The sequence below is a fragment of the Pezoporus wallicus genome, unplaced genomic scaffold, assembly GCF_028554395.1.
Source record: "Pezoporus wallicus isolate ANWC-B61680 ecotype Strahan unplaced genomic scaffold, APGP_CSIRO_Pwel_v1 contig_14689, whole genome shotgun sequence".
Classification (NCBI taxonomy): domain Eukaryota; kingdom Metazoa; phylum Chordata; class Aves; order Psittaciformes; family Psittacidae; genus Pezoporus; species Pezoporus wallicus.
The window spans coordinates 602,037-624,429 of NW_026637698.1; the positions used below are offsets into that span (position 1 = coordinate 602,037).

General features: G+C 47.6%; 3 protein-coding genes across 3 annotated transcripts; 2 read left to right on the plus strand and 1 right to left on the minus strand.

The window, feature by feature from the left end:
- Positions 1 to 2,486: 2,486 nt before the first annotated feature.
- Positions 2,487 to 3,803, plus strand: LOC130598155 (lysophosphatidic acid receptor 6-like). The gene has a single exon (XM_057407309.1). It carries the CDS (start codon positions 2,599 to 2,601, stop codon positions 3,667 to 3,669), a length of 1,071 nt encoding a protein of 356 aa, XP_057263292.1. The 5' UTR covers positions 2,487 to 2,598; the 3' UTR covers positions 3,670 to 3,803.
- A 2,233-nt stretch (positions 3,804 to 6,036) lies between these two features.
- Positions 6,037 to 17,706, minus strand: INTS11 (integrator complex subunit 11). Its single transcript, XM_057407256.1, has 17 exons — positions 17,664 to 17,706; positions 16,380 to 16,477; positions 15,198 to 15,271; positions 14,787 to 15,015; positions 14,570 to 14,668; positions 14,448 to 14,482; positions 13,788 to 13,926; positions 13,148 to 13,212; positions 12,348 to 12,537; positions 11,949 to 12,032; positions 10,451 to 10,540; positions 9,686 to 9,848; positions 8,685 to 8,792; positions 7,967 to 8,028; positions 7,573 to 7,715; positions 6,772 to 6,901; positions 6,037 to 6,172 (listed from the first exon to the last, which is right to left on the minus strand). Exons 1-17 carry the CDS (start codon positions 17,689 to 17,691, stop codon positions 6,107 to 6,109), a joined length of 1,803 nt encoding a protein of 600 aa, XP_057263239.1. The 5' UTR covers positions 17,692 to 17,706; the 3' UTR covers positions 6,037 to 6,106.
- A 283-nt stretch (positions 17,707 to 17,989) lies between these two features.
- On the plus strand, positions 17,990 to 18,779 carry CPTP (ceramide-1-phosphate transfer protein). The gene is made up of 2 exons (XM_057407257.1): positions 17,990 to 18,143; positions 18,231 to 18,779. The coding sequence occupies exons 1-2, from the start codon at positions 18,025 to 18,027 to the stop codon at positions 18,751 to 18,753; spliced, it is 642 nt and encodes a 213-aa protein (XP_057263240.1). The 5' UTR covers positions 17,990 to 18,024; the 3' UTR covers positions 18,754 to 18,779.
- The last annotated feature ends 3,614 nt before the right edge of the window (positions 18,780 to 22,393 follow it).

Sequence of the window (22,393 nt, forward strand, 5' to 3'; positions counted from 1 at the left end):
AGACAGTGATTTGCCTGAGCAAAGTCTTGCTCTTCCTCCCTTTGGAGGGAAGTGAGAGTGCAGCTCCAGGCCCATTTCAGATGTCTTGGACTGAAGCACTGGTGCTTGGTTCCACAAAGGCTGGAGGGCAGGATGGGTGGGAGGTGATGGGGGAGCTTTGTGTGGGAGCGTGGATATGTGGAGAGAACTAAAGCCCACACAGGTACTGGCCATGGGCTGTGCTCTCCTGGCTCCGGGAGTGGGGCCAGTGCTCTGCCTTGGAGCTGAGTGACAGCTCTTCATCTTTGCTTCCTGTGGTTTCTTTCTCTAGAGCAGAACGCAGCAGAGCTGTGCAGTGCATCTTGCAGGGCAGCACGCTCTGCTGTTACAGCCCCTACGTGGACGAGCTCAGCAGTGACCTCGCGGTTGTGAGGACTCTTTGGAGAGCCCAGCGTGCTCATGTGCAGCTTTGGTGTGAGAGGTGATCTGAGCTCTGGTAAGTCAACTCTCGAACTAAATCTATTCTAGGACAGAAAACCAAACCAAATCCTCCTGCTGTTTGGGTGTTAATGAAGCCAGCTGCTGCTACAGGCTCAGGTACAGCTGTTTTGTGATAGTCATGGTGCAAAAATCCCTGCTATGGGATGTGTCTGGAAACGTGTCCCAGCTTCTGGTTACAATAAAAACCTGTCACTCTTTGGGCTTGTTACCAAGTCCAGTGAGTGAGCAGCAGGCTCAGCTGTGGAGGCAGTGGCCCAGACACAGACTGGCTGACTCTGCAGTTAGCACAGCGCTGTTGTCAGCTCCTGCTTTGCTTTTTAAATCCCAGAGCTACTGTTAAAAATAACCTGAAGATGTTTAATTAAAGAACATGCTCTCTTTAGCATCACAGAATGTACCAGCAGTGGGGAACTTCTGTACAAACTCAGAGACATTTCTGTCATGTCCATCATTAATACTTGTGACTTGTGATTGAGGGGAATCCAGCATTCTTCTCCTTTTTATGTCGGTGCATTACTAATTCTATTCAGTTGATGCAATCTGGACATCCAGTCCAGGGGCAGATCTCTGTGTCTGATTGTTTGACAGTGATGCTTTAGAATTAAACCCAGAAAAACCTCACACTTGAGCAGAGTTCAAAGACTCAAGCTTGGGTTTTCTATGCAAACGTGTCTAATAATTTAATGCACTCAGGATCCAGTGGAAACTTTGATGTAGGCTTTTGTGTGGTTTTGTAAATCAAATAACTTTGTGCAGAAATAGTTCAGTGATGCTTTCCGGGTTGTCTGGAAGAAATAACAGCCCTCCCTGCCCCAAAAATCCCAGACAAGCCCCACCAGAACCACGCTGAGGAGGCAAGGCTGGATTTGGGACTGATCAGAGTAGTTTTTAACATGGTGGGTGAAGGGTACATTACAAGAAGAGGTGGAAGTGGCTGTGTACTTGGCAAATACATGCTTATTATAGACTCTGTCGCTTCTATTGCCTCTTACAGAGAGCAAAAGTGTTCTCAAACAGATGGATGTGCATGGTGGGGTCCTGCAGTGTGTATGTGACTGTTTGGGACAGGGTAGAAGAATGACTTGTAAATGACTTGTGCTTGACTTGTGGGGCGCAGCAGCCAACCCATCCCCTGGGCCTGTCCTGCCCCATTAATGGCTCCACAGACCACCTCTTTCCCTAGTTGCAAGGCTTTACTCTGGCACTAGACAAGATGGATGTTCAGTGGCTCTTGCTCTGGCAAAACCCAGGGATAAAGGTTGTTTCAAGCGCTGTGCTGCTTAAGTTACAGCTGACCTGTGCCTGGTTTTGTGTTCGTTTTCCTGTGTGTGCACAACCCCTTTGCTATGAGGTGCAAGGCCTATGTAAGCACATACATAAAGTGAAACCTCATCTTTTCCCTTTCTGATCTTCCACATATTTTGGGTGCTTTTGACTTCACCAGATAAACAGCTCTTGGGAGGAAGTGTGATTTCAGAGTTTCCTTTGGAAAGCACCCAGCACCCTTTGTGGGTTTGTGCTGGCCATGGCTCAGTTTAGCAACATTGTGCGTACTGGAGCTGGGTTTAATGTCTCTGTTAGTGACATCTGTTCAGGTGTCTGTGTTTGGCTCAGTTATTGAAATGTCTTTTATATTTGATGGAGAGAAACTGCTCTGCTGGAGCAGCATTGCTTGCATGATGCGAGTGACCTGGATGAGGAGTCTGCTCATACAGCGCCTCCTTCCTGTATGACAGACACACAAACCAGTCCTTACCCTACACCAACTACCTGTTTCTGTTCTGTGCTTTAAATACTGATTCTTAGCAGGAAGGTTCCACACATGCAGCACAAGGTAAAGCAGTTCAGCGTGGCTGCTTCTGGTGTTTCAGTGTTGCCACCTTGTGATGGTTTTAATGCCAGTGTCAAAGCAGAGTTGCTGCTGTGCAAACTTCAGATGCTTGTGGTTTAAATTAGTTATTCTCTCTTCCAGCAACACCACCTCCCACCTGAACACACTGAGCAGAGACATCACCAAGGCTTCACATAGCTGTTGAGAGGCTTCAGCTCTTACCCACTCAAGATGAAATCAGACACAAGAACCTCCTGAGGTAAGGGGTGGTTTAAGACTCATACCCCATGTTGGATGTCCCCCCAGCAGAAATCATGGCAGGCATTTCCTGGACTGAAGGAGTCTCCAATGAGACAGGTGCCAATTCCAGTGCAGAATTCCATTTGGAAGCAGACTTCCAGTATTCCTTGTTTACTGTCATCTACAGCTTCGTCTTCGTGCTGGGTCTGATAGAGAATGTGTTGGCTCTGTACCTGCTGTCCTGCAGGGCAAAGCACACTTCCCATTCCTATGTGTACATGATTAATCTAGTTCTGGTGGACACCTTGTTTGTGTGTGTGTTGCCTTTCAAAATTCATTACCACCTGAATGGGAACAACTGGATCTTTGGGGACGTAGCCTGTAGGATAACGGGGACTCTGTACTACATCAACATCTGCCTCAGCATCGCCTTTTTCACCTGCATCTGCGTGGACCGCTACATCGCGGTGTTGCACCCCTTCACCTACATCCAGATCAGGGTCATCCATTACGTGGTGGTGGTCGCAGTGCTCTGGGTGGTCGCTCTGAGCATCATGGTCCCACTCATCCTCGGAGGTCCCCTCCACAGCAGGGGTGTGGGGAACACAGTAGTATGTTTTGAGAACTTTGCCACCAGCAGCTGGACTTCCCGCATGACAACTTACAACATCCTGGCCTTGGTGTTCGGGTTTGTGATCCCATTTTCCATCATTCTGATCAGCTACCCTCTCATTGCCAAGAGGATCTCCCGCATCAAAAGCAGCATTCACAAGAGGAAGGCCCTGAGCACCATCTACATCATCCTGGTCATTTGTACTTTGTGCTTTCTCCCCTATCACCTCACTCACCTGCTCCACTTCCTGATGAGAACCCAGGTCATCCAGAACAAGGCATTTGCCAACCTGATCTACAAGATGCGGAAGGTCACCCTGGCCCTGGTGAGCTTCAACTGCTGCCTTAACCCACTCCTGTACTACTTCAACTCCTCCAGCAGGCAGTGGCACTTCAACTTCAAGCTCAGATCCAGGCCTCAAGTGGTGTTTACCATCTGCGACCAGAAACTTGGGGAGTTCTCCTATGTTTATAAACTTCATCAGAGAGACGGAGATGGAAAATAGAGATGGAATCAACTGAGCTGCTTGCAGTAAGTACACTGTTCATCTTTCGAGCTGTCCCTTCAAAACCGAGCCTGTAACCCTACCCTTTCTTCATACAGGGCTGTTACATCCAAGGCCACACTGGAGGGAGGTGCCTAACAACTTAGTATTTGGATTAGCCAACCGGAGCTGTGTTCTTTGCAGTCCTGCCTAGCACACACTGTGTTTATGTACACTGATGTTTTGGTCTCCTTTTTATTTAACACTGGGTTGGTAGGAGAACACAAGGCTCTTCTGGAATGCCATGCAGCCCAGGAAAGGCTTATGTGAAAGAAACCAGCCTGCTGCTGGAGTGGATCAGGGCTGTCCTGCTTGGCTTTTCCCATTTTGGAGGGATCTTCCCTCCTGGGGGGCACACCAGAGCCAGCTGGGTTCACAAACTGCTTTCTGCCTACATTCCACAGCCAAATAAGGGCTTCTCATCCCTCCTTCCCAAGGAGGACAGGGTTTCCAGGGTTGTGCACCCGTGGGTTCAGGCTGGACATCTGTTAACACAGGTTTAGCTGATGGCAGATCCAAGCAGTTACCGGTCAGTTAACCCTGTGCAAGACCAGCAGTGAACAGGCTGCTCTGACCACATGGTCGTCAAGGGAAGGCCTCGATGCCAGCACAGCTCCTGCTGCAGTGCAGTCCTGTGCAGCCATCACAGTTTGTGATTATAAACCACAACACCTAACCTATCTATCTCCTCCCTTCTGTTAACAGCCACACAGCTTCTGAGAACTGCTGCGTTTTTTCCACCCTGTGAGACTGTGGAGAGAATTTATCATGTGGGGGTTTCAGAAGCACCAGGAACCCACTGGCCAGGCTGATAAACTGCTTAACAGCCAACAACATTCTGAAGATGATGTTGATTTGGTAACAGATACAGACTGTGTGCTCTGTTCCTTCCCACGCCACTCCCAACTCTATGAAGTGTGTGTATGTACTGACTGCTGAGCGGAGGACTGCAAAGGGAAGGTGGCCTAGGGCCTGCTGACCAGGGCAGGAGGAGGGCCTAGCTCTGGCAATGGGCTGAATCCGTGTTTCCATTTCCAAATGTGCAGACTGCAGGTTGAAGGTGACACTTGGACCTGTGAATGTCACAACAAGCGTTGGGGTTCGTGGGTTATGCTGTGTTACTGGAACAGGAACTGCTGTGGACCTTAAAGGAGGGAGGGAGTGGGATCATGGGGCAGAATGGTGTGGGGAGATCAGTGATTGTATGTGTCTATATGATGTTGTAACTTCTCTTTCCACAATGGTTGCTCTGCCCATTCTCTGATGGCAGCTGCTACTCTGCTTCAGGTCAGAGGTAAGAGGGTTGGAAAATAAGCAGCATGGGTGTAGGGGTATGTTGGGGTCTTGGGTGATGGGAAACCATCCATGCACGATGGTGGTAAGCCAAGGGTCTTGCATTTGGAGGCTGTATTGATCAGCTAAAGCTGATCACTGAACCACTTCAGCAATAGAAGATGGATGCAGCAAGCAAACCAAGAACAGATGTGAAATCACTGTAATAGAGCTAAAGCTTTGTAACAAATGGCTTTTGTGGATGCATTTGTTGGGATGGGCCTGACTTGCATTAGTTATGAGTTATTGCTACCTGCAGTTTGAATCCCATAGAGTGGGTCTGTGTTTAATGATGGGTCAGTGACTGACCTCCCCCTTCCCGTGCTCTGCTTTTAGCCTGGAGGAATTATTAAGTATCAGTAGCAAACCTGCTCAAACTCTTCTAAAAAGCTGAGGATTCCTGACTTCCTGTGCTTGATGGGGTTGGAAAGACAAGTGCAAATCCTGGCACTTGGAAATGGAGCCGAGGAAAGCCTCCGTGGGAGTATTAGAACAAACTAATCCTTTACCTTTCATGAGAGACTGCTATTTTTGTCCCATTTATAGGCTATGGAGAAGCCTCCCAGCACTGGAGGGACTGTTCCTTCCACCTAAGCACAGTCTTTATGTTCTGCACAAAGGCAAAAACTAATTCTTAGCCTCCATCCAGAAGTGCAGCTTTCCTGCAGGCTGGCAGCTGCCATGGAGGGAAGTATGGGTAAGGAAATGTTACACTGCTGGGTAAAGAGCAGGGTTAGGGGGTTATTCTCTTGCCTCCATTATAGGGTGCATGTTAGTTGTGATGCTTTGAAAGCTCCTTGTTTCACTGCTGAGGGTTTAAGGGAAAGGAGCTTAAAGAGCATCTCTTACAGCGTGAGCAGCACTAAAGGTGTCCTCACGACTCTAAAGCTGCAGTGACCCCTGGCCCAGGTCTCCAGCGTGGTGCTGCTGAAGGGTGTAGGCAGGCACTGCACAAACACTGTAATTCCTTTACTAAAACAAAGCCATTAAAAAGCATTGACAGGGTAATAACCAAAATAAACCTGACTCTCTGAAGCACCCCTGAGAGTGGTGCCCTCGGGGGGGCTCACGCTGTGCTCTGGGGGAGTCCTTTCTTCAGAAGGGAGGTGAGATAGCTGCCCAGTTCTTCGTCCTAGAGAGAGCAGAGCAGAAAGAGACGGGATGAAAGCAGTCATCTGCTTGACTTGGCCCTGTGGGCAGTAAATTCAACTCTGGTACCTAGAAATAGACTGAAGGAGTTCTAATGTTAGCAGTGTTCATAAATGGAAGCAGTCTGGGCAGCACAGATGTATTTCTGGGTGTTCTTTCATAATAACAATGCAAAACTCCCTTTGGCAAAGCAGGTGTCTGGGCTTGAGGTACCCCTTTTGAGGAAAATGACCTTTTGTCTTGAAAAAGGATATAGAACCATTGATTTTTTTACCTTTTCCTTTTTTTGCCCTCAAGAAGGCAGCTCTTTGCTGTAAAAGCATCTAAAAATGTAGCCTGAGAAGTACACTTTTGAAAGGAAGAAAGTTCAGACTACAGCTGATGTTACCACTGGTTTGTGTTATCCTGCTTTCTGCTTGTTGTTCACACCTAACAGATACAATGTCAAATACCTCCAAGCTATGGCAGTACTGGTGTAGCTCAGATTAGAAGCTGGGTACTGTAATGTCCTCAAACCACAGATATAATTGTAATTAACTTGTACTTAACCAATTATTTAATTACATCTTGAAGAATTCCAACCTGGTAGGTCCAGGACACGAGCAGAACTTTGGTTCCTTGATCCTCGGAGTGTGCCGTGGCTTGGATAAGAATGGACTCCACTGTTATAGACCCATCAGGGAGATGCTGCACTGAGTAATCTTTCAGGACCCTGGTAAGAGAGAAGATAGAGGATTTAGTTTGGATGGGACATGTGTGCAGGCTGAAGGGTGGTCTCCCCTGTACCTCTGAATCCCCAACACCAATGTGTTCACAGTGGAGAATGGGGCTGATTTATAACTTATTTTGGTGCTTATATTAATCACGTAGCATTTCCTACAGAACTTATTTCTGGCTCTCATGATGTGTATGGCTCCAGGCTGAACCCTGTTCATCCAAGCAAGGGACTACTCAAAACTGACCAGCTGCCTGTAGGAAGTGTTTAAGGTTCATGTGCTGCAGCTACTGAATAGCTGTAAGAGGTGTCTTGACCCTGCACTTGACACTCTCTCTCTAAACAACTGTACTGACTTCAGGTAGAAGCAGCAGTGAGAGCAGCAAGGCAACAGGAACAAAGATTTGGGGTGTTCTGCCTATAGCCTGGTAAAGAGCAGGAGCTGGAAGTGATGACCAACCTCTGCCACTGCAGTGTATCCACTGCTCTGGTTATGGGATCTACACAGGCTCAAATCTAGAGCAGTTGAGTCTTTTGGGCTGCAGAGACTTTTCTCCTTGTAACTCAGGGGCAGAAAGGAGGGAGCATTTGAGCTTATCACTCTTAATATAGGTGGTATAAGTCCATGCCTAGCGGGGAGAACCACAGAGAGGTGAGGCTGGCCTCACCCTTTGAGGTGGTTGTACACACGCAGCACCGTCTCGTGCTCCTTCCGCGGGTCCTGGATGTGGACGCGGCAGGTGAAGCGCAGCTGATGTTCCGCCAGGCCCAGCTCCTTCAGAGCCTGCTCGGGGGAAAGCAGGCGGAAGCTCTGCAGAGGGAAAGCACAAACCATTACAGGGTGTTTGTGAAGCTCTGGTCCTCCTCGTGTCCGTCACTGGGAACCCCAGCAGGTACCATCGCTCCCTTTCAACCTCTCAAATACCTCGGGCAGCAGTAACAGCGAGGCACGAGCCTATGACAGGCAGTGAAGGTAAAGGTAAGGTGGTGGCAGGATGTCCACCTAAAATGCCATATCAATTCTTTAGTTCCCAAAATTAATATAAGAATCTTTTTACTTACGTTATCCTTCATCATTAATGTGCCGTGCATGAGCTTTGGCTTCTTGACATCTGGTAGGAGACCTAAACCAAGGCCAAAGAAAGAGACCATGGTTAATGATGAAGTACTTACTTTTCAGACAGACACCTGCTATAGGACTTAACAGTTTGGATTTCTGAGTCTTGCTGAGGTTCAGAGACTAGTATTTTACATCTCTGTTCTCCTGTTAAAGCGCGTGGTGCTTATTAAACCATCATCAGAACTTCAGACACAGGAGAAGCCATGCTCAGCGATACAGACCTGCAGCCTCTTCCCACTTCACCTCCTGATCTGAGAGGTTTCAGATTTTTCTTAAATATTTTTCAGAATTTTCTTAAATATATTTCCTTAACTTTACAAAATTTATCCAATTTTATAAACCTTATAAAAAGGTTTATCAAAGCAGTTCAGACCTAGCAAGTAAAAACTTGCATGGGTTTTGTTTCTTAGCAGTGGGCAATGAGCAGCAAACAAGGCAGTGTGTGTTAAACACTACTGATCCCACATTCACAGCACAGTAGCTGCTGCGTGTCACAGGAAGCCCTCCCAACCTCTAAATGCTGATAAACCCTCTTCTTGTACAGGAAGCTCTGTTGTATGTCCTCATAGGTGTTCCCAATATACAGCTATTGCCACCTAATACAAGTACAATACGGTGGCAGGGCCCAACAGATGAACTTCTTGGTTGAAAGTGTGTCACCTATGGCCGTTTCTCTCTTCAGGAGTCCCAGGGATATGTCCACGGGAATGCTGGGATTGGTGAATATTGTTGTGGTCTCTCCATTGGCAGGCATGTAGCAGCTGACATCTGCAATGTAAAGAACCAGCGTCAGAAGGACAGCGGCTGCCGCAGCCGTTCCAAACCCGGACCAGCGCTTCAGCCCTGAGCAGATGGAGCCGAGATTTATGGCAGAAGAATGTTGCAGCTCTCTGAAAGGGGCTGAAAAGCACAACTGCTGCTCAGGCACCTTTACCAGAGCCACCAAACCCCCTGTGAGCCCAGCTGGCCTGGGCAGAACAGACTGCACCAGAACTGCCTGCCCTCCGATGCTGACAGACTACTGCAAAGAAACCTGCAGGCAGTAAGTAATCATCCAACGTGAACTCTAGGCTTTCCCTACTCACTCCTTCCAAGGCAGTTGTTTCCAAGGAATTATTGCTTTTCCTGGAGCTCATTCCCCTTAACTAAAGTTGCCAAAGTTACAGTTTCAGATGTACCCTGCCTGCCTTGGCTTGTAACAGGATTATGAGCTTCTATGATTCTAATACAAATTCACTAAGTGAATAATGATAATAATGATAAGATATATATAATGATACAATAATGATAAGCTATAATGATACAAACATCACAGAGCAACTTACACTTCAAGTCCAAATGGGCATTAGAATTACATGGGCTTAACCTGTTAAATAAGATATGTTATGGATACTAGTTTCCTGAGGGTGACTGGTCCTATAAATTACATTATGCCTAATCCTGTGCTGAGGTCCAGTGGATTAAATTTAAAGCCAAGTTGGACACAGGGGCTTGGAGCAAGCTGCTCTAGGGGAAGGTGTCCCTGCCCGTGGCAGGGGTTGGAACTGGATGAGCTTTAAGGTCCCTTCCAACACAAACCAGGCTGGGATTCCATAAAACATGTGAACGTTCCTGCCTGCTTCCTGCCACCACTCCCTCTTCAGTACCAGCACCATACGTACGAAATTCCTGTTCTATTTTCTGCTTCAGAAACTCCATTTTCTTTGCTTCCCCGTGGACCAGGAGAACATTCCGAGGCTCAGCCTGGCGAATCAGCTGCATGATCCCCTTGGCATCTGCATGCGCACTGAAGGACATGTACTCCACCTGCATCTTCACTTCCAGCTGGGGAGGAGCAGAAAGCACTGACTTTGTGCATCTGGAACAGTGAGTGTAACACACACACACACAGACCCCAACTCCTACTGAATTTAGTTTAAAGAAGGAAACACAACTGAGTTTCCCAATGGACTGGGAATGAACCTCATTTCCCAATGAAGTGAGGTTGGAGTCAGAGCTGCTTGGCAGCAGATGCTGAATATGATGCTGCACAGAAAAGCTCTTAATGACTTAAAGGCTCAAAGTACCCAGTTTCAGAGCACAAGACTTGGAGCACGTTTGCCAAAACAAATGAATACTGAAGGACAGCTGGTATCAGTTTAATGCCACCTAAAAATGTATACTTTTTACCTGACTTAATGGGGCCTAATTATTAATTGGTATAAATATGCCCTGACAAAAGCTTATGGCAGAAAAAGACAAGCTGTTGGCAATGCAAAAATGCAAAAGGGAACTCCCCCCAGTCCAATACCAAAGAAAATGTCCCTTGGGTGTTTTCAGTGCTGTATGTGGCATATTCCCAATACATGTACATGGTGTTTAACTACCACCTCCAGTTCTGAAGAACTTACTTCCCCCAAATGATCCTCTTTGAAAATCAAACCTACTATTTGTCTTCCTTCCATCTCCAGCTTGCGCTGCCCGCTCAGGATCTTGTGGCCTACGGTTCCCTGCACGCAGTAGCCAGGCATGATCACCTGAGGAGGAGAGCAGAAACACTCCAGACTCTACACATGGACTGTGTTGTTATCATAACCACATCAGCATTATGCATTTGTGGATGTAAGTTTGTGTCCTTCCTATCTCAGATGGGACCATCCTCTGCCCCCGGCTGGTTCTCTGCAGGACTCACATCATGTAAAGAGGAAAAGCTTTCCTGCAACATTTGTTCTTATCACAACCACTCATATGATAATACATATGGTTTAATATATATATCATTATATATACCCATCATATCCTATTATAACATTAAATTATGATAGGTTACAATATGCCATTTTATATTATGATCTACAATAGGTTATAATATAATGAGATTATGTGATAGAATGTAACAGAATATAATAGCATATGATAGGATATATATTTAGAATATAACAAAATACAAGACTAGGATATATAATATGATAGGATATAATAGAATATGATATAGTATAATATACCACATTATATATCATATTCTATTAGATTGTTACATTCTATAATCTCATTATATCATATTCTAGTCTAGCGTATCATATCAATAAATTCATTTCATATTATATCATATATAATGTATGGTAAAAAATATATTCTGTTATATTTTGTTACATTCTATTAGATTCTATCATTCTGTAACATTCTATTACATTCTATTATATTCTATCAGATTGTTATATTCTTAAACACTAACATTATATTCTCTTACAAGCTATTATACTCTATCATATTCTATGACATTGTTACACTCTATCGTAATTATTATAATCTGTTTATATCCTATTAGAGTCTATCATATCCTGTTATATCCTGTAACATTCTAGCATATTCTGTTACATTGTTATATTCTAATGATATTCTGTTGGATTCTATCAGATTCTGTAACATTCAATTATATTTTGCTAGATTCTATCAGATTCTGTTACATTCGGTTATATTCTGTCAGATTCTATAATATTCTGTTGCATTATGAAAAGCTATTATGTGTATGTATATTATATAACATTATATTCTGTTACATTTTATCAGATTCTGTTACATTCTACCATACTCTGTTATATTCTGTTACATTCTATTGCATTCTCTCATATTCTAGCATCTAGTTTGTTACATCCCATTATGTTACATTCCATCATATTCTGATATACTCTATTATCTTCTGTTATAGTCTATTACATTCTGTTGTATTCTGATAATATCTAATATGATACAATATAACATACCATGTAATATATATAGAATATGACCTAGATATCTTGATATACCATGGCAAGGTGGTTGGAACTAGATGATCTCAAGTCCTTTCCAATGTATTCTATGATTCTCTATATAATATGATAACAGAATGCATATAATGTTATCACATTAATATAAAACATCACAGAAGGAAACAGGATTTCTCACCATATTCTTTTCATTCCCAGCCCACTTCCTGAAGATCTGAAGGGACTGTCCTGCATGGAGCATGCCAGGGGTTGCAAACACCACCTGCAATTCAAAGATACCTCAAGAATCACCACAGGAAACGGGGGGGTTCCCCCATTATTTATAATATAGAAATACCCTGAAACTGTGGAGACTATCCAGTGATACCCATTGCAGCACATTAACTACACCTGTCACATCAATTCAGCTGCTTTTTAGGAGATTCTGTGAGCATCCACAGTGTGCTAACACCTTCAGATGGTTTTATCTTGGTCCTGTTCATGCTCAACAGATTCCTCTTTCAGCTGCTGCCTAAGACACGTGTCAGAAATAAAGCCAGTAATAAATCCTGTGTTGTAAAGGATCATGCCCACCTACCATAGGCCCTGGGTTGTCTGCAAAGGCCCGATCAAAGGCTTTGATGTGTTTGAATTCAAACATGTTCCTCTGCACAAAGGTTTTCCGAATCTTCTGGTTGGTCCAGGTGATGAAGAGCTTGTAGTAGTGATTGGCCTTCTCCGTCAGGCCCGTGGAGAAGTAAATTGGAGCCTTCAAGTTCATCCTTTCCCTGTAGGAAGAAGAGTTCCAGATATCAGTGAGGGACTAATTAGCATCCCAACGGTCCAATGCTGGAAGTCCATAAACATATAAGGTCTCCATAGGCTTTCTGCACATACCCTACTCTCAATGAGCTACACGATAAAACAACTGCATGCAAGTTATAACACTGCCACATCCCTGTGCATTCACTTACTATAAAGTAGCTTAAGTCTAATTTTCCTTCCACCCACTACAGCCACCTTCTTTCCATTACAAATATTAATCATTCTGCTAGGGCTTTTAATACCAAATGATAATGCTTATAATTACATGTTATAAGTTTCATATTCATCCCTCCTTCTGCTCCCTTAAAACCAGTTTTACAGTGCAGCAAAGATGCAATCCATGGTTTAAAGGACAGTAAACTGATCCAGAGTGTTTGGGGAGTAGTAGAGAATGACCAGGGAGAAGGAAATGGTTAACTTGCTGCTTAGAGTCAGGAACGCTGGGAAGTAAATGGAAAGAAGTAATTCCATAATCAATCTCCAGCGTGGGCTGACCTGCAGAGCCATCTTATGTCCTAAACAGACATGAAGAGGACAAAAAGGAGGTGGGAAATGCAAAGAGACCGCACTCACCAGAAGGTTTCCAACAAAATGCAAAGTTCCTGGGCACGTCCAAGGGCAAAAACAGGGATGAGAACCTGCAATTGAGGGATGATTTAGTCTGTGAAAGCCAGACTGTGTGTAAATGGTTATCAGTCCTGAACAAGTCCCTCTCACTGTCTGACACTCTCTGTCCTTTCCACAACTGAGGTGCTGAAGCATCATTTACTAGGTGCTAAGTGTGTATCTTCCCTGCACTTGGAGGGGCTTATGGTAACAAAACAGTGCTGAACACCATGCAGCAGGATACTGAACAGACCTGGCTACACTGGAGGGCATTCCTGATCAAGTTTAAAAGCAGTAACTGAACAGTCAGTCTTAGTTCCTTCATTTACAGGACCAAGAGGATGGTTCAGGGTTCAGATGCAGACTAGTTTTGCCTTTATATCTGCAGACTAAGCACTGCATTTCCCTTCCTGCCTCACGAACTCAGTCTGGTTTCCTCTCGGTGTAGTTTAAGTGTTCAATAGTCTCTATTTTAAAATACAGATGGAGGATTACAGAAATGCCTTGTTTCAGGTGGTGGTCTCATGTAGGTGCCCAAGTTAATCAGTAGGCAACAAGAGCTTCACAAAGGAAAACCCACCCCACTTAGGTTATCAACCCTCGGTACCTTTCCTCCTCTTTCCACAGTCTCATGAACTTTCTTCAGGAAGTCTCTTTCTCTGCAGCGTTTGGAGTCTCTGATGGTTGTGGCATAGGTGGATTCAGTGATAAGTAAATCTGGGCGACACTTATCGATCCAGGCAGCACTAGAACAAGAGCAATTCAAGCAAATGAAGAGCTGGTATCTGGCATTTCTGAGCCACGGAGAACGGCGCAGGCTCATCTGCAGACGAGAACAGGTACGCAGATGTGCATCAGCCTGCCCAGTCACAGAACAGACTTGCAAAGCCAGTCTTCTCCAGGCTATTACTTGCTTTAAATGCATTGAAATAATACTCTAAATATCACTAATAATATAAATCTCCCATATATAGCAGTAAAATTAAATGAACATCAAAGTTTGTGATTGGCACTCTAAAAACTAAACACATTTAGAAGACATCATGACCAGAAGTGTTTTAAACACAGAAGTCCAATTATTATGCAGCCTTAAAAATGTATTATGATGATGATACAGAAGAAGTTTACATTAAGGTCCTTGTGGAAGACTCAATGCAATCCGTTCACTAAATGTTCCAGTCTCCTAACAAAGAACCAGTGCTGAAAGCCCCTGGTATGAACAGAACACAGCAATACCCACAATTCAGCAACTCAGCTTCCTACTTACCCTAAATGTCTGTCTGGTGTCATGTTATAATCACCCTAATGGAAGAGGAGAAATCCATTAATATTCTCTAAGTAGTGACACAGGGCATTAGAAGGGCTCTGTATTTAGCTGTACATACTCACAGTGTACACGACTGACTCGCACCCAACCTTGATCTGGAACATGGCTGCTCCCAGCACGTGGCCTGCGTAGTAGGCCTTGATCTCCAGCTCCTCATCCACCTGCACCAGGAGGCAAACACTGTGTTAGTGCAAACACCTTGGAGAAACCCAAACCTTCCCTGCCTTCCCCAACCACCCAGCTGGTACGACTCGCGAGGGTGCAGAAGCCATCCCTCACCTGCACTGTCTGGTGCAGATGCACAGCAACCACTTTTTTCATGCAGTCTTTAATCATTTGGGAAGTGAAGAAGTTGGTTTCCCCTTTCTTGTCTACAGTAATTTTCCTGTAGTCCTCCAGCAGGATGGGGCAGATGGCCTTGGTAGGATGCGTCATGTAAATGGGCCCATCGTAACCCACCATCTCACTGAAATAGGGTAAAGCTCCACAGTGGTCCAGGTGGAAGTGGCTGCAAAAAGACACAGAGGATAAGGGGGATGCACAGGAACCCATCCTGCCTGGCTCTTGGATCGCCAGGTTTTTAAATGGCCAAATGTCAGTGATCAGCTCACAACACGCTTGGGTTGCTAGGGACAGTGCCCAAAGCTTTCCCATGTGAGCTCTGACAGGGAAGGGAGGCAGCTGTCTCACCTGATGATCACGCAGTCTAGGAAGTCCGTCAGCCTCCCATTCTGGGTGATGTAGGAGAAGTCAGGAAAGCGCCTCTGCAGAGACATGAAAAAACAGGTTATCCATTATAATACATTATAATGTATTATATCCATTATAATAATGTATTATATCCATTATAATACAAACCCAGCTACTACCACGTTACTAACCCAACACAACCACCACGTGTAACCCAACACAACCACCACATGTAACATGACTGGGTGTAACCCAACATGACTGGGTGTAACCCAACATGACTGGGTGTAACCCAACACGACAACCGTGTGCACCCCAACACAATGACTGTGTGTACCCCAACATGACAACCGTGTGTACCCCAACACGACAACCGTGTGTACCCCAACACGACAACCATGTGAATGACCCGAAACACTGGGAACGTGCTCTATGGAGCATTTATGTGCAGAGAGAGTCAAAGAACAGGACAGGGGCGACCAGAGGAGAGACCTTGCAAACAAACAATCACAGCCAGGTTTATGTTCCAGGTAACAGAGGTGACCAATGCTTCAGCTCACCCATGGGCACTACGGCAGGAAGCCTCCAAACCTTGCCTATAGTGGCACAGTTGCTTTAACTCTATCTCACCTTACACAATAGTTTTGCCGTTATTCCAGGCAATACCAGCTGACCGAATATCAGGAGTTATTTCCTAGCTCTCTCTAAAGCATCAGAGATGGTGGTGCAGATCCCACAAGTAATTCACTGCCCATAACCAAGCATCATGTTAAGAGCAGTCTAACTACCAACAGCAGTAATGCTTTCAAGCATAGAAGATGCCTGCCCATTGTGAAATACAGAAAGACCCAAGCCACCTGGAACGCAGCATCCACAGCCCAGGGAAAGGGTGGCTGGATGGTGGCACTTCACAGCCCAGGAATACACGAGGGGATGCACCTCTTGCACAGAAGGTTCTGAAGGGGCAACAGTTCATTCTCTGCCATAACTCAGCTCCAGCAGTGGCTGGTAACAGCCCAGGGACACCCACCCTGCTCTTGTCACCCGTGTCACACCGGATGAGCCAGGCAGTGCTCAAGTAAAAGGGAATAACAGCAGAACACTGACCCAAGAGCTGGGAACAGGCAGGCACATGCACCTGGAGAGCAGCTCTCCACCTAATCCAGGCTTCTCAGTACTCACATCATCGTTGTAGCCCATGTGCATCCCGCAGTCCAGCATGACGTTCTTCCCGGCAATAGACACGAGGATGCAGCTGCGGCCCACATCCTGCCCAGCTCCTGGACCAGACACAAGTAAGAAACCTCTGCTGTAGCTGCAGTCACTTCAGGAAAGCAGCACTAAAGGCCCATGAAAACCTCGTGGCCCTTTCCCAGCGCAGGAAAAGGCTCCATCCCTTCTTCCAAGCAGCGGATCTGCCAGAGGGCAGCAAATGTGAACTGGTTTGTCCCATTTATCCCATGGACTCACAAGAGACCGCCCAGTTCCAAACCTGCAGTAAATGCAGACAGGGATCCAGCCCGGAGCAGTTCAATGCAGGACGTGGCTGCTCTCTGCCCACCGCTCACAGCTGCACCACTTCAAGAGCAGCGTTTAGGATGGAACTCGAGGCTCCCAGGGCTCTGCACCTCCCCAGGGACTCTGCTTCCCACCGCAAGCACCAGAGACCTTCATCAAGCTCCAGTTATGCCCATACCAAGCTGGAAAGCTGCCTGTGAGGATACAGCAGCACATCCTCTGCCCTCTCAGTACATGAATGCATCCCAACAGATTCCATGCAACCCATAAAGGAAAAAAGGTGGGGGGGGAAGAGAGCAATGTGCTTCCTGTGGATCTTCAGCACTGTTCAGTGACTGAATTACCTGTTCTGTACAACACATTGACTCCTTTCCTAGTGTGTATTAATCATAGAATAGTTCGGGTTGGAAAGGACCTTAAGATCATCCAGTTCCAACCCCCTGCCATGGGCAAGGACACCTCACACTAAACCATGTCACTCAAGGCCTTGTCCAACCTGGCCTTGAACACTGCCAGGGATGGAGCATTCACAACCTCCCTGGGCAACCCATTCCAGTGCCTCACCACCCTCACAAGAAAGAATTTCCTCCTTAGATCCAATCTAAACTTCCTCTGTTTCAGTTTGAACCCGTTCCCCCTTGTCCTGTCACTACAGTCCCTAATGAAGAGTCCCTCCCCAGCATCCCTATAGGCCCCCTTCAGATACTGGAAGCTGCTCTGAGCTCTCCACGCAGCCTTCTCTTCTCTTCTCCAGGCTGAACAGCCCCAACTCTCTCCCTGAACCCGGTAACTAGAACAGAGCCACCGGGCTGTTTGAGTCTTACTTGCTTGGGAGCCAGGAGGAGGACAACGAGGCACTGCCAAGGCTCGGGCGGGCACACCGCACACCCGCACATTACACACGGTGCTGTGCACGGCCAGCCCCAGCGTCCCTGCCTCAGCACTTACCCAGAGGAGTCACTTTTATCTCAGGCATCTGAACAGGATTCACATCCCGGGCTGGGCGGCGCAAATCACCTCAGAAACGGCCACAAGCAGGCGACTTCGCCGCCATCTCAACGGCCCCTCAGCGCCAGGCCGCAGGCTCCCGGCTGCTTCCTGGATGGGGGAGAGAGGACGCAGCTGAGCGCCAGCCACGCACAGGCCACTGCCAGCCCCTCGGCTCCCGCCCCGCTCGGCTCCACCGTCCCCCGGAGGGCCCGGCCCGACCCGGTCCTTCCCTTCCCTTCCCTCACCCGTCCCGGCGGCTCGGGGTCCGTCTCCCCTGAGCGCAGGCGCGGCGCGGGCTCCGCCCCGAGGTGATGGGGCCATGGCGGCGCCGGCCGCGTTCAGCCTGCGGGAGGTGCTGGGCGCCTTCGAGGCCTGCGTGACGGAGCGGCGGGAGGTGCTGCTCGGGCCCTACCTGCGCGGCTGGCGGGGGCTCATCCGGTGAGTGCCGGCGGCGGCGGCTGCTGCGACCCCGGCCCCGCTGCTGCCGCCGCCGCCCGTAACGGGGGTGCGCTGTGTCCGCTGCAGGTTCCTGCACAGCCTGGGCGCCGTCTTCTCCTTCATCTCCAAGGACGCGGAGGCCAAGGTGCAGCTGATGGAGGGGTACTGCTGCGGCGAGCGGCGGGAGCGGTACGTGTCCCTGCAGTCCATGGTGCAGTACGAGCTGGCCGACGGCCTGGTGGACCTGCACAAGCGGTCGGGCCGGCCCGACTCCGGCTGCCGCACGGTGCTGCGGCTGCACCGCGCCCTGCGCTGGCTGCAGCTCTTCCTGGAGGGGCTGAGGACGGGCGGGGAGGACTCGCGGCCGTCCGCGATCTGCACGGACTCGTACAACGCCTCCCTGGCCGCCTTCCACCCCTGGGTCATCCGCAAGGCCGCCACCGTGGCCTTCTGCGCGCTGCCGCCGCGCAACGCCTTCCTGGAGACCATGAACGTGGGCTCGGCCGAGGAGGCCGTGGCCGTGCTGGGGGAGGCCTTGCCCCACATCAGCGACGTCTACAGCATCACCCAGGAGCTGTTCGCGGAGCACCGGCTGCTCGACCTGCCCTAGGGCTGCTCGGGAGCCGCGTCCCCGCGGGAGGAGGGTGGACGCGATGCTGGCACGGGCAGGCGGGGTCGGGGTCGCGTTCCCTTTCCTTTCCCAGTGTGGAGCTGGTGAAGCTATTCGGGATGCCTCACTTTGTAAGAGGACGCACACCTCCTGGTTTTATATATGTGTGTGTCTGTGTTGGCTCTGCAGGAAGAGAAACACAGCGTGCTCATGGGATAGAACAGCCTGGGGAGGAACTGACCTTAAAGATGCTCTGGGTCCAGCTCTCCCAGCAGGGCTGGGTTTGCTGCTTCTTTAAGCCAAACTCTGCAACTGCAGCAGCTTCTGTGCCCTTGCGTGGCAGCGCAGCTCCAGGAGCGGTGGCTGAGCACATCCGCTCCCCCTGAGCTCACGTTGTTTACAACCTGTTCCTTAACTGATCAGGGCGGGGGGGTTGCCCCCTCTTTTGTTTTAGCCTTGGAAACAGAGCCCTGAGCGATGCATGGCTGAAAGGAAGCGCTTTTCCATGTGGTCAAAGACTCATTTGCTTACTGCTGCTCATCCTGTGTGCCCTAGAACTGAAGGAGGAAGGGGTGCTGTGTGGTGGTGCTCTGAGAGACCGTTCCTCTTGGTGCACGGAGCCATTCAGCAGGATCTTCCTTCCCTGTAGCTTCCCCTGCCCATTCATCTCTGCTTTATGCACCTTGCGATGTAGAACAGCTTTAGCAGGTACTGCTCAATCCTGCCCATCCGGCCACGCTCCTAAATGTGCTCTCGTTAATTCTGCTTAATGAATGTGTCAAACACTCACAAACCAACTTCTCTTGCTTGGTTGGGGGCAAATCTGAACTGGGAATCACTGCTCTGGGAGGCTCCTATTGCAAATCACTGTATGTAGTCGCCAGTGTGTGTGCATATACACACCACCAAGTATGTGAAATCGTTTGCTTCAGCTTTCTAAATGCTGGAAAAGCACTCCAGGATGTGAGGAATATCTGGGGGAGGAGGGGGAATCTCACAGGAGTTGATTGTATCTCAGTAGTGCCATTGTGGCCTGCTGGAACACCAAGGGATTCAGGAAATCACAGTTACCTCATGGAGATTAAACTGACTGGACATTAAATTGTGGGAATCACACCGTGCGTCTGCAGTGTCCTTTCTAGGAGCGCTTGCTGGGTTCAGGGTGTTGGATGGAGCAAGACTTGGTGTTCCCCATTCAGGCCTTGTCCTTCACTAGCAGAGTCTGTTTCATTGGGTGGCCAGATGTGAGTCTGTCAGGAGTAACCCAGATGTGAATCCGTCAGGAGTAACCCAGGTGAAGCCAGATGCTGTGCACTGAGCTCCTGTTCTGACTGCTCACATCTGCCAATGCTGTCCTTTGCCTGAGCATAGGAAATGGAAGTTCCTTGTACGTCCTACCAGGAGGTTCAGTTGCTCTGCTGTGAACACACAAATACCATTCCCTTTCTGCTAAGACCACCTTAAAATGATTAAATAGCTCCATAGGATAAATCCATGTATTCAAATGGAGCAGTTCCACGGTACAGACTACAAAACGCTGGGCCTCCCATGCTGTCTGATAGAGATGCAGGTGGTATTTCACCTGTGTCATGTACTAAATGCCTTAAGTTATGTCAGCTAATGTCTGTCAAGTGAAAGAATGGTTCTGCTCTCTTTAGGTTTAGTGCAGAAATGGGAGTTATGGCCACATGGGAAAACTGCTTTTCCTCCCAACTGTTCCTCTTACGAGAGAAACAAACATTCATGTTCAGGATGGTTTCTGCCATTACCGAATCAAACTTGCTCAGCAGAGGAAAGAACTCAGTAGTTTACATCCAGTCATTCTGGGCAAAGGATGCTTCCAAGTAAAGCAGCTTTCCCTCAGCTCATTTACACAAGGCACTGCCTCGTGCTCATTCTGTTTCCCTGGTGCCCTGCCCTGTCTCCAAACAGAAACCTTTGTAACAGCCCCACTTTAGTCACCACTGAGTAGAACTGAGGGTCCTGCACTGGGCTTTGGGCAATTCAGTCTGGAGCTTTCATGAATGGGGCCAAATCCAGACGAGTAAAACCTTCCCCTGCAGAGAGCGGTGTTACTCGAGAGCTGCAGCAAGGGACACATTCACTAGAGGGAGGTGGGATACCATGCACACAAATCCATCACATGAACTCTGTCCTTGCCACTTGATTCCTCATGGAAGCACGGATGGCAGTAAATAATTCCCTGTGGCTTCTACACTTCCTTTTCTCTATGCAGCTGAATTTGTGTTAGAACCTTTTACAAGTGACACGGTTAAAGCTAATACTTAAATATCCCATTAAGGGGAAGATAACCTTAAAAGGATGTCACTATAAACTTACCTATAGAACATATATAAATGTATCCATGTAACATATAGAAGCATATCTATATAACGTATATGAACATATCCATATAACATATATGAACATATCTATATAACATACGAACATATCCATATAACATACCTGAACATATCTACATAAGATATACGAACATATTTATAACATATATGAACATACCCATATAACATATATGAACATATCCATATAACATATATAGGAACCTACAACTGTTGTTGCCTGCAGTACTCGTATACCCTTCATACATACTCTACCCTCGCAGCAGAAGAGGGCCATCACTTTGCCACTAGCAGCAGGTTTTGTCATACAGTATAAATATACCATAAGCCAATAAAATGCAGCAAATGGAACTTTCCAGTTCAGAGCAAACCTGATACAATGCAAACCGTGACACAACCTCAATCACACCCTGTGCAGCCTGTACCCAAACCAAAGGGTTTCAGCTGAAGTTACCACCCCAGCTCAGTGTCAGAAAACTTCAGATGAGGCAACAACAGCTGCCTACAGGCAGCAGTAAGGCTGGGTAAGAGCTCACCTGCCTCGGAGTGCAGGGTCCTGCTCCAGATGAGTCCTTGCAGTGCTCCGAGGAAGGGCTGGTGATGCCCATGATGAGGTGACCTTGAATTAAACACAACAACAATAAAAGCGACTGCTGGGTAAGCCTCTCACCACCCCCTTTAGTTCACAGTGTATGCTGAGGTGCACTGAAAACCACATTATATGGCATTCTTTCAGTGCAGGCTGCTTGCAAGTAGCACACAAGAGCACGCTCAGCTAACAGCAGGAAGTGATGCTGGTGAGCGATTCCTTCTCATCCTCCCTGTGTGTGATGCTTGTATGATGGTAACGGGCCCCATTCTCCTTGGCACACCTGGATTCTGCTCCTACCCAAGCTCATTCTCCTTGGCAATGCTTTTAGATGAGCAGCCCGCATGGATTAAGATCTGCTCCCACTGTTACACAAGTCCCAAACCCAGTTGTTTTGGAAAACCATCAACAGGGACAGCTTCTACAACCATATTCCATTCAAGATGATGCTTCTTGTTTGGCTGGGGCAATGGGAGTTAATACAAAGGCTGCGTGTCCTAACTAGGGTTTACCACCAACCTACAGCAGCCCAACGTCCAGAGCTGCAGCAGTGAATTCAGCAAGTCACTGCTCGAGTAAAGGCTACTCACTGAGTAAGGAAAACAGGATTAGGCCAGTGGTTTGCAACCACACTCACAGGGTACTGGTGCATATTTGACTATTGCCCACTAAGCAAGCAGTGACACACTTG